Source organism: Cinclus cinclus, chromosome 28 (genome assembly GCF_963662255.1).
Source record: "Cinclus cinclus chromosome 28, bCinCin1.1, whole genome shotgun sequence".
NCBI lineage: Eukaryota > Metazoa > Chordata > Aves > Passeriformes > Cinclidae > Cinclus > Cinclus cinclus.
The window spans coordinates 1,262,469-1,274,758 of NC_085073.1; the positions used below are offsets into that span (position 1 = coordinate 1,262,469).

The window sequence follows — 12,290 nt, forward strand, 5'->3', positions numbered from 1 at the left end:
TACTTGAGATGGGGAAGAACCTCTCTGGTTCTCTGGTTTTTGGGAGTTTCTCTCCGAGGGAGGGACAGAAACACCACGAGATTAGAAACAGGTAAAAGGAGAGTGGGGTCAGTTGCTGGCTCTCTCTCACTCTTGGCTCCGGAGGAGGAGGGTCGCTGCTACCACCGCCATAGCACAGCTGGGACCTGCCTTTTCCTCTCCTGCTAAACCCTGCACCCTTTCCCTTCCAGGACGCCCTGCCGCTTCTGTGTGCTTTTTTCTGAGAGCCCTGCTGGAGCACCGGGACCAACACTACCCCAGGGTCCGTGAGCAAAGCCTCTCTTTTCCGTTCCTGCCTGGCTAGGCCCAGCCGCCATTACCACGTGCTCCCTGCGCTCGCACCACAGCGCCCCCTGCAGCCGTGGGGGAATCATCGCACCTGCCCTGCCTGGCCAGGAGCCACCAGAGCCCCTGCTGGCTGGGATGGGAACTGCACCAATGGGGAAAGTGCCTGCAGCTGAAAGGGCTGAGCTGAGTTCCTGTTCTGTTTATTACTAATTCCGTAGTAGTTGTTGTTTTGTTTGCCTTGTTATGTATACTATTAAAGAACTGTTATTCCTATCCCCATATCTTTGCCTGAGAGCCCCTTAATTTCAAAATTATACTGATTCAAAGGGAAGGGGTTTACTTTCTCCATTTTAAGGGAGGGCCCTGCTTTTCCCCAGCAGACCGAGACAAGCAGCCAATCAGCAATACTATCATGAGGAGCCTTCATTATCAGCTGATTTTGCTCTCTGCCTTTCCCTCCCCCTTTTTGGGGGCACCTGCAACAATACACAGCTGCAAACAATCCGTGTTGGTCTCTCACAGTCAACTCAGATGCATTTTCTCAGACTGGTGCAGGACCTTTCTGAATGCCTTTGCAAGCAGGGTGCATGTGCTCACCAATTCTTCGGGCTAACTCCAGCAGAATGAGACAAATTCCCCAGAGACCACCCCATAGGGACTCTTTCCTATTATGTTCATATTTGTTTCCAAAAGCTCTATCACATATAGTACTTTCTACTGGTCTGCATGTCAGCCTACAGACAGCTGTAGTTTCTCACATTCCCACTTGAAGCCTTCTAAAATTTTTCTGATAACAAGATGATTTGAAACAAAACACGGCACTCCACAGTTGGTAGTTGAACTCCTCTAAGAATAAATTTTGTCCTGCCAGTGGGTTTGAAGGTTTGCTGTTACTCAGTTAATCTGTGTGCTAGGTAACAATTTCTCACCTACTCATTTGAAATGAATCCTCTTGGAATATGGCCTCAGTGAGATGCCAGGTATTAGACCCTCTCTCCCTCACCTGGGAAGCCATACAGGGCAGTTCACTGCATTTCTGGGCTCTAGCCTGACCTGTCCCAGTGTTCCTGCTGCCTGCCACAATCCCCTCTGAATCCAGCCATCTTGTCAATGTTTCAGAGACTGGTATTGCCTTTCATTTCTTTTCTCAGGATATTTCTTGGCCTGCTTTATCACATGCTTACATTCATGTGACAAAGTTTCATCTAAACAAGTCCTTTCCCTTGTTTAGACATGACTTCAACTTTTTGAACAAGGTCTTGCCTTTATTTGTAGGCACTGTGTCTGTTGTACCTGTGAGAATAAGAAAAGCAATATTGTTCTAAGTACAGCCATCCAAGAAAAGGTTCCCTTAGGCATATATTTCTGAATGAAATAATGTGAAATAATGTGATAAAGGAGATTTTTGAAATTTACTGTGTGCAGGAAGAAGGAAACAACTGTGCCAAATTATTCTTAAAATAAGATCCCAAATGGCACCAGATGTTCATGTCGACTCAAGTCAGCGGATTCACGTCAGCCATAATTTTGGGCTAGGGAAGCCTAGAGGCCACACTGTGCCAGCCTTGACTCACCCATTTCACAGCAGCCTGGAAGCATTCGTACATGCCCTTTTTCTCATGACTCACCTGGAACTGGATGCCTCATCTCCCACAGTTCCTCACTAACATTATGTGGGCACACATGATGTGATGCACATCTCAGCTGTGCATACGGGAGATAAAATTATGGTGGAAGGAGAGGCCCTGCTGTGGTCCCCAGTGCTCCATCTGGAGATGGAACTCTCCATTAGAGAGTAAGTCCTATGAAGAGAAGCTGAGGGACCTCGGGGTGCTTAGCCTGGAGAAAAGGAGGCTCAGGGTGATCATCTCACTCTCTTCAACTCCCTGACAGGAGGATGCAGCCAGGTGGGGATTGGGCTCTGCTGTCAGGGAACAAGTGACAGGAACAGAGGAAATGGACTCAAGCCATGCCAGGGAAGGTATGGGTTGGACATCAAGAAGAATTTTTTCATGGAAAGGGCTGTTAAACATTGGGTTGCCCAGGGAGGTGGTGGAGACACCATCCCTGGTGGTAATTAAAAAGTGACTGGATTCAGCGCTCTGCTTGATTGATAAAGCGGTGACCAGTCATAGGTTGTACTTGATGATCTCAGAGGCCTTCCCCAAACTAATGGATTTGGTGGTTCCATGATCTGCTCTGGTGGGTTTCTCAGCAGACAAGTAACAGTCTTGCTGCAAGTTTTCTCCAACAGCTGTTCTGTGGGGGGAGCTGTGATGCCCCATGTGCGAACAGAGCAGGGGATGGATACACTAAACTCTTAGACACTATCACACTACTCAGAAGCTTCCCAGCCCTGGAGCAAACATAAAGAGAGAAGGTGGAGCAGTTCAGGGAGGAAGCTGAATGCTTGTTCAAGCCTTAGCAAGTTGATGGCAAACAAAAATATTCAGGAGCTGATATGCCTCAATGGCTCATGACTGTTATGCTGAGTTCCTCACCTAAAGGCAGCACTCAGTAGTTCTTGCTCAAATCCAACAGGTCTCCTATATACTTGAGGTATATTTGACAAGAACCAGATTAGCCTCCTAACAAGCTTATCTCAATCTTCAGGGACACAACAAAGCCTTGAGGATCAAATCCAGCAGGCATTAACATACACTGGGTTCACTGGGCATTGTGCAGACTCTGGGAATCATTCTGCTCCTCTGAGGAGAGGTGGTGTGATTTTACAACAGGGATTTCCCCTAGCCTCCTAAAACCTCACAAAAAAAAAGAATAATAGATATTAATTTTTCTCATCCTACCATTGCAAGGCCAAAGCACCTACCTGGTGTTGCCATCTTGGACTTACCACTGTCCTGGCAGTACCAAGTAACTTGGTCTGCCCCCAGGTCTAGTGCAGGGATGTCCCAAATTGTCCTTTGTTTCAGGGCCAAACACAGTATTACTGAGCAGTAGACAAACTGGCAGCTGCAGTTCTTTAATGGCAAGGCTCAGTGTGGCTGTGTGTCCTGTGTATGCAACATCTTCCCCTTGGCAATGGTACCCACATGGGTCTCCCTCATCACACATCCACCTGTAAGGTGTAGCCAGGCAGGTTTACCTCCTGGTGGTTAAAGAAGTAGAAAAGAGACCAGACAATCAAACCTTTAAAAGTAATTTATAAAGAGCATTTACATTCAGTAGTACAAAATGGTATATAACTATCCCTCCTGAGCACACCACTTGCAGAGAGGTGAGACCATATACTCAGATCACAGCATACAATGTGCTTCCAACTTCCAATTATCACAGAATTACAGAATATTATGTGTTGGAAGGGACCCACAAGGATAATCAAGTCCAACTCTTAAGTGAATGGCCCAACTGAATGAACTGCATCAGCACTACATCATGACTTCATGGACTGCTGCTTTATACTTGCTATTCTTGATACACCTAGGCAAAGGCCTTAGAGTTAGAATGCCATGCTAAAGCATTAGTCCATAAGGCTCAGCAGATTTTCTCTGGACCCTTCTTCCTCTGAGAGCAGGGGAAATGTATCCCCTTCTTGCCACAAGCTGACTCTGTAAACATTTCCAACCTGCCAGTCACATTAAGTGAAAACATGAGCACTTCCATCAGTGCTGTCTTATAGACTACACAGTTCCTTATTACCTCCCTTCTCATGACTACTTCCTTCCAAGACAGGTTTAGATGATTACCTGACAGTTGAGAAAGAGCTGTCTGGATTTTCCAGCTCTTCCAATGTGATTTGGGTGGGTACTCCTCCAACCTGGACTTTGGAGTTCCCTCCTTAGGGGCAATAAGTAGGGACTGAGATCCATACCATTACAAAACTGGTCACGGGCACAAAGAGTACTTCCTTTGAGAATGCGTTTTTCCTTTGAGAAGAACATGTTTTATCTTATGCCTTTCCAAAGTTTTCATTTCACTATGCTTAGCCTTAATTTTGTAAGTGTAAAACAGGGCACCTGTTTTCCCAGAAGAGGTATCCCAGTGGTAAGATTTGTCACTTGTCAGCCATAATAATTACTGGCAATAGGCCAGGGCCTCCAGAGACAGATACAAGCTCAACAGATTCCTATCAAACATTAGGTAGGTAAAACTTGACACTGCTAGAGTTTATCCACCTTTTTATTTTTAAAGTATTTTACATGATTAACAGATTTGACAACAATTATAGTACAGTCTTAATACAAGTCAAACCACTTTGATCCCTTGCTATCTCTTTTGAGGCTACAACCTATAGTAAGATTTTACTGAAGGAAAACAAAAGACTTCCTTCAAATATCACTGACTATAAACACTTTGGTTTATGGGAAGCAGGAATTCAGCTACAATACTGCAATTGCACTCCTATTTATCTACACAGTGAGCAAAACTGTTTCTACAGATGGTGGCCTGGGTTTGCTGCAGGCCAGACCAGCAGCACATGGACAGCAGCTATCTTTCTTTGGCATGGCCATTGGCAAGGTGGGCTCTGTTGTCCAGGGGCTCAGACCCATTCCTCTGGATGTAACCATTGCTTGTGACGTTGCTGAAATATGTAATCCCATTTTTCTCCTTTTCTTTAATTTTATCTCTTTCTTCATCCTTGTCACTTTCTTCTGTGTCACTTCTCATGTCCTTTTCCATCTACAAAAACAGGTAAGTGAGAAGCCAGACAAACACAGCAGTTGCACAAGCAGCAGGGATGGCTGAGCCACAGGCTGACCATCTACCTGCTGCCTTAGCCACTCACCCTCAGCACAGTCTTGCTCTGTCCTCCCAGCTCTTACATTACCCTTGGGAACAGATTCTCCCTGCCTCTTTGATTTCAGTCTCACTGGAATCTCATCTGTGATCCTGATACACATTAGGAATTACAGGCCATGAAGCAGAGCAAAACCACAAATGCCCAGGACTGGGGACAACTGTGCAAGCCTGAGGAGATCTACACTGCTGCCCTGGTCATCAGCATGAGGGAGAAAGATGGTGGAGGCAGTTAATCATGCTCTTTTACACTTTCCAAAAGGGACAAGGAGCTAACTTCTGCCTACATGGCCTGGGTGGTTGCAGACTGCTTGGGACAGGCTGGAAACACATGCTTCCCAAAGGCTCAACACAAAGCCACAAAGCCACTCCACTACATTCAGTTTTATGGTCAGGCTTTTCCTCTTGCTGTTTATTGACTGAGAGACCTGTAATACACTTCTGTAAATATTTAATTAATTGCCTTAAAAGGAAGGCAAAAAAAGAAATAATGGAAGAGAATTATTTCTTTTTCTTTTCAAAAAAGAAATAATAAGTTTAGAAAGAGCAGCTCAGCACATCCTGGCTCATCAGGCTGTCTCTACCATGCCATATAAAATGCCAGTATTGGGGACAAATTCACAGTGTCACACTCCTTGCTGGAAAGAGGGAAAGCTGCAAACCCCTTCGGTGACCTAAGCTTTAGAAACTGCTCAGGGGCAAATCAGGTGCTGCTCAGAAATTTAGTCTCCATTTATGGCTGTCCATTTTTCTTGAGATCTCCCAGATCATAATGAGAACTCTATTTGGGCTCATGGTCTTTCCAGAGATCACTACAACCAGCTGCAGACAGGATTTGTAAAAATCTAAACTTGCACTGAATTCAATCTGCCTCCAAGGACAGTATGGGTGGCAGATGCTATCTGCTGTGAACAACCTGCACCTCGGATCACTCTGGAACTGACAGATCAGGAAATATGCAGGAGTCTGGATCTGCAGCATAAGGACAAACTGTAGTCAATATTACTAAATATATCCATTTATAGCCAGAGGATGTGGCTGAGGCCTTAAAATATGGCAAGATTCACAAAAGAACTACAGAGCTGCTCCCTCCACGAGGGAATGAAACTAGTACTTCAGATCTAGGCTGAGTTCTAATTACTTGGATTAGGGAACATAATGTGAGAAGGTGGTAAAGATTATCCTGTAGACAGAGAAGAAAACCAGACCAATGGAGACCAGAAAGGCCTGCAAGAAGAACACTAACTGAGTGCAGCAAGAGTTTCATGGCTCTCAAAGAGAGAATGTCCTGTGTTCTTGCTGACACTGCTTTGGGCTACTAAATAGTATCACTGAAACAGATCCATTTAGGACAATTCTTTTTTGCTTTTTACTGCTCAGAACAGAAAGTTCTCAAATATATTTTTATATCAAATCTGGCAGATCGATTTCAGATAAAATAGGAAAAACTCTGGATACGCTTTAGGATTTTCCTCCCTGATGGTCCTTTGCTTTCTAATAAGACTATTTATTACCTCATCATTTTACACTACAATAACTGCAGTGGTAATTCAGCCCACACAAAAAACAGGAAAACAATAAAAGGCTGTATTCAGTTGTGTCTTCATTTCTGGCCCTGTTTCCTAATCTGCAAGTAATTTGCTCTGTGCTACGTTAAGGGAAGGCAGATAAAGAAAATGGGAATATGGATAAAGAGGAGCCTTTAATGCTAGCTCTCCATTCTTGTAAGACAGAATCCCTCAGCTGGATACTAATAAAACAAATCATCCTGCACTCTGAGGTCAGTTCCCATGAGGCACTGACTGGTCCTCTTTGGACTGTGCCCTTGGCATGTGGCCAGTCATGGCTTTGGTTTTGGGAAAAATCTCATGCTGAGCAGCAGTTTGGTCTCACAGCAAATACTACAGGCCAGAAAGAGTGGGCTGCAGGATGCATTTCATTTCAGTTTATACAGCTGGAGCTCAGATACTCATCTCTGATTGCTCTGTGCCTGTTGAGCAGCACTGTCAGGTGCAGTATGGAATGGATCGTAATTTGGGCATGCCTGTTACCCTCCACTGCTGCAAGAAGAGCACAGGCAGCTGGTTTAGACAGAAATACCTACTGTGTGAGATCTACAGCACTGGAACACAATTGTAATCAAAAATCCTGTACAATAAGGGAAACACTTCTGCACTGACCTCACCAATCATGACAATTTTCCCCTCCTTGATTTCTTAGACTTGTTAAAAATGCAAATCATACTACACAAAGTGTTGGGATTTTTACTCAGATGTTACTAGCTTTGTTCACAGATATCTCTCCTGGAGTCCAATCCACATTTTTGTTGAATAAGCACCAGAAGTGGATGCGATATTGTAGTGACTCATAGAAATTCTTTGGTCAACTTTCCCTAGTATTACTGAGTTTCCTTCTACCTCATTGTTGGTAATATACATGTATAATTTCACTGGAACAATAAGAAATCCATGCCCTGTATTCTCAAGCAGTCTAGGTGGACCCTCCCTCCCTGTGTGATGTAAAGGATACTATAAACTGATGCATACCGTGCCATGGAGGACAAACTTGTAGACCATGTGAATAATTAGGCAGGACCAGAAGACATGGAGCAGCTGCAGAATTATCAGGAGAACATTCACAAAGTAGTATCCAAAGAAGGGTTGGAATATCTCCATGGAGTAATAGTAGGTGTTATAAAGCACTCTGCAAAACAGAGGGGATTGCAATGAAGCATGTTGTTAATAAGGCCACAATTAAGCCCCAGAAATTTGTAGTCACAGAGGAAGTTTCCGATGAGCCACTTCCATCTTCATCTATCACATGTGAGCCAACGATCAGTTCCCGACCCAAAGCAGACAATACAGAGCCACTAGCCCAGGGCTCCTCTTCTGCAGCACCCTTCAGGGCTTCAGGACTGCTCAATGAACTCCAAGGCAGAGTACCCTTGTTTACCCCAAGGCAGGTCCAAAAACCATGTGGCACTTCAGCCTGTGTAAAGGGCAGGAACACATGCTCCATGACCAGAAAACAAAGGCTGCAGCACCCAGTTAATCATTCTGTCTCTTGAAAGGCAGCTTTTCCACGTCCCCTCACTGTAGCAGACTCACGTGTAGGGGTAAATAACCAGGCGGCTGATTAGGAAAACAGCTGAGAAGATCATAAAGAGGCTGTCACAAGTTTTTTTCCACTTCATGTAATTGAATATCTTAGTTGGCTGGAAGAAGAAAGAACAATTAAACAGCAGCCAAGACAGCATCTGCACACTGGGGGGTTAACAAGACAGGTATGACACAACCTGCATGCAGGTAACCCCAGCTCCGCCCAGCTCTCAGCTGGGCACCCTCGGCTGAGTCAGGAGAGCAGCACGAGGGATCTGTGGAACACCCCAGTGCTTGGCCCAAATTGTGTTAGATAGAAGCACATTCTGTGACTGAAGAGCACCATAGCTGATTAGGCTCTGCCTGGCTCACCTCTAGAAAGCAATCAGAAGCATCATGAATCACCATCACCAGTGTCCCAATGCGGATGTAATTGGCACAGTATGAAAAACTGATCAGGAAGATGGTTGCAGCATGATGGACTATCTGCTCCTTGAAATCCTGATGAGAAGGGGAACAGCAGAGAATAAAATACATAATGCACCTCCCGCCTCAATGCAAGTGCGGTTCCTGCAAGTAGCAATAATATATCTCTCTACCTAGTGACTAAGAAACCCCCCACTACAAAGTCTTACCCATGTAATTCTTTTACCAAATGCATTCTAGAGATATAGGCAACCAAGAGACACAGGAATGAAAATTTTGTGGTGTAAACTGAGGATCGCACAACAAAGAGTATTCTTTCCCATGGTCTGATGCTGCACCCTGTCTGCTGGGACACTGCAGTACTTTGCACTTTTCTGTGTCAAGGTTAGTGTGCTCCACTTCCCAGAGTAGAGAAAGCCAGTGACTGGGAATGAAAATTCCTGTGAATGAGCAAGGAGAGAGTCCCACAAAACCTTGACTAGCACTATACACATACACTTAGAGATCACTCTCCTAGGTGTTCAGCTTGTGTCCTGTTTATACTTGATTCTCCCCTGAGACTGCTACTCACCTTCCTCTTTATGTCAAAGGGCAAAGTGAAGACCAGTGACCAGTAGAAGGAGAGCTCCAGCATGTAATACCAGGACAGAGAGGGTTGGAGAGGCTGAGAGAGAGGGAGAGATAGGGAAATACCCATCAGATAATATTAGTGCAAGGGTTGCAAGTGAAAACTCCTTTCAAGGCAAAAGACAACTGTAGTGGGTTGATGCTGACTGGATGCCAGACAGCCACCAAAGCTGCTCTGTCACTCTCCTGCACAGCTGGACAGAGGAGAGAAAATACAACTAAGGGTTCATGAGTTGAGATAAAAACTGGGACAGGCTGCTCATCAAATACAGTCAAAACAGACTTTAATTAGAGATATGAATTAAGTTGATTGCTAACAAAATCAGAGCACAATCATGAGAAGTGAAATAAACCCTTAAAAACAGCCCTCCCCCTGTCCCTCCCTCCTTTCCAGCTCTACCTCATACTCCAGTGATTCAAGGAGATGGGAATGGGGTTATGGTCAGTTCATCACCCATGGCTTCTCCTGCTGCTCAGGGAGAGGAATGGTTCTCCTGGTGCACTGTAGGGTCTCTCCCATGGGAGATAGTTCTTCATTAACTTCTCCAATGTGAGTCCATTCCACAGGCAACAGCTCTCTCTGAACTAGCACAATGTAAGTTCATCCCAGTTTTCCCAGGAAAACAGTCCTTCCCAAACTGCTGTGGCATGGGTCACTCTTCCATGGGGTGCAGTCCTTCAAGGACAGGCTGCTTCAGCCTGTGAGCAGGGCTCCTCTCTCCATGGGAATCCTACAGGGTCACAGCTTCCTCTCAGGCATCCCCCTACTCTGGTGTGGGCTCCTCCTCCACAGGCTGCAGGTGGATCTCTGCATCCCCGTGGATCCCCATGGGCTGCAGGGGCACAGCTGCTTCACCATGATCATCCCCACAGGCTACAGAGGAGCTTCAGCTCCGGTCCCTGGAGCACCTCCTGCCCCTCCTTCACTGACCTTGGTGTCTGCAGAGTTGTTCCTCTCCCATGTTCTCCGCCCACTCTTCTCTGGCTGCAAATACAACTCTACAATAGCTTTTTCTTTTTTATCTTTCTTTTTAAATCTGTTATCATGGAGGTGTCACTGCTATTTCTAATTGGCTGAGCCTTGGCCAGAGGCACATTCAACCATGGAGCCACCAGGGATTTGCTCTGCTGGACATGGAGGAAGATTCTGGCAACTTCTTACAGAAGCCACCTCTGTAGACCCCTGCTACCAAAACTAGTCCATGAAAACCCAATGCAACTACCAAATCAACAAAGCTAGTTCCTGCAGCTACAGAGGGAAATACTTCAACTGAACAACACAATGGCTTACTAAATGTCATCTGTACTAAGATGAAATCAAACAGCAGGGAAAATTCCACTTCAACGTACCAAGTCAAACATTTAGGGAACCACCATAAAGATCCTGAATATTTTTTAGTATTTCTTCAGCACTATTCCAATTCCTAAGCTGACAGTACACAGTTTTAAAAACTACATAAACTAATTCATTGTGGTAGAAAAAGAGTAGCTGAATAAATCATTCCCTTTTTAGGCTTGAAGATGCTTCAGATACCCTGCACTCTGTCACAGATTTTCCAGTTTAATCAAACTAATGGGGGGGAAGTCCAACCCCAGCAGGAAATGTAATTCCCATTCTTTTGGGTAAATTATCTGGGCTTTTACAGCTAGGAAACTGAAAGCATAGACCCACTCAGCTTGTTATTTAACAAGCAATTTTTGCTGTTGTGGCACTATATGTCCTCCTTAAACCTGAATCTATTTGATAAATAATTACTATGACTAAAGGGGCTTTGCAACCATTTTCAAAGTTACATGAAGTACTGTGCTCCCAAATACCAACCGGTTATTTATGGTCTTCATAAATTTTAGTTTTTCTCTGTAGCATCAGCAGCTGGCCACAAGAGGAAGCACAGCCAGATGCCCTGGGGCTTCCAGGGAGCATATGAACATCTCCCTAGCTGGTATGTGCTAGTCACACTCCAAGTTATCCAAAGAGGAGCTCTGGATCAGAAGCTTTTTTTTTCCCTCCAAAGATCAGACTGTTTGGGAGAACTGCTGGTTTTTTTGTCATTGTCTGTAGCACAGGGCATGGGTCTGTTTAGTAGAAATTGTAATTAACACATTTGCTGTTCCTGCTAATACAAGATTTGTCCCTGACTTGCTCTTTGCCACTGGGACATGAGCAGCCCTGGTATTGGTCTTTCCTGGTTGTTACAAGTGTTGGAAAATGTGTGTATGTTGGATTTACATGGAAAGGTTTTCATAGGGGGGTGGGGGCAGGGGTGGCTTCTGTGAGATGCCAGAAGCCGCACCCTGTCCAACAGAGCCAGTTCCAGACACCTCCAAGATGGATCTGCCACTGGCTCCATGAACGATAGTGGCAGCACCTTGAGGGCAATGTATTTAAGAATGGAAAAAACTGCTGGGCAAGAGTGGTGAAGAGAGAGGAGTGAGAGTATGAGATACAACTCTGTAGACCCTCAAGTCAGTGCAGGAGTGGGAGGAGGAGCTCCTGGTGGTGGAGCAGAGATTCCCCAGCAGCCCATGGTGATACAGGCTGTGCCCCTGAAGCCCGTGGAACTCCCCAGGGAGCAGAAATCCACCTGCAGTCGCTGGAGGACCCCTGCCTAGAGCAGGGGGATGTGGCCTGTGGAAGCTCTGAGCCTGTGCAGATCCTGTGCTGAGGCAGGCTCCTGGCAGCACCTGTGGACCTGTGGTGGACCCACGATGGAGCAGTCTGTTCCTAACAGACTGGATCCTGGGGAAAGGAGCCACAGTGGAGAGGTTAATGGAGAGTCGTCTCCCTGGAGAACCCGTCTGCCAGGGCAGGGGAAGAGCTCGAGCAGGAGGAAGGAACAGCAGAGACAAGATGTGATGAACTGAACACAATCCCCATTCATCATCCTGCTGCACCACTACAGGGGAGGAGGTGGAGAATGTGGGAGTGAACTTAAGCCCGGGAAGAAGGGAGCGGTGCGGGAAGGTGTTTTTAAGATTTGTGTTTATTTCTTATAAAACGACTCTTATTTGATTTACAGTATATTAAAACAATATTCCCCCAAGTCAAGCCTG

At 45.5% G+C, this 12,290-nt stretch overlaps 1 protein-coding gene across 1 annotated transcript in view; it reads right to left on the reverse strand.

Moving 5' to 3' along the window:
- Positions 1-4,455: 4,455 nt before the first annotated feature.
- Positions 4,456-12,290, reverse strand: part of CERS4 (ceramide synthase 4) — a 33,199-nt gene continuing 25,364 nt past the window's right edge. The window contains exons 7-11 of the mRNA XM_062509931.1: positions 9,181-9,273; positions 8,556-8,684; positions 8,193-8,299; positions 7,632-7,788; positions 4,456-4,968 (exon numbers count right to left, since the gene is read on the reverse strand). Coding sequence (XP_062365915.1) covers positions 4,777-4,968; positions 7,632-7,788; positions 8,193-8,299; positions 8,556-8,684; positions 9,181-9,273 — 678 coding nt within the window. The 3' untranslated portion in view covers positions 4,456-4,776. The remainder of the gene's footprint in view (positions 4,969-7,631; positions 7,789-8,192; positions 8,300-8,555; positions 8,685-9,180; positions 9,274-12,290) is intronic.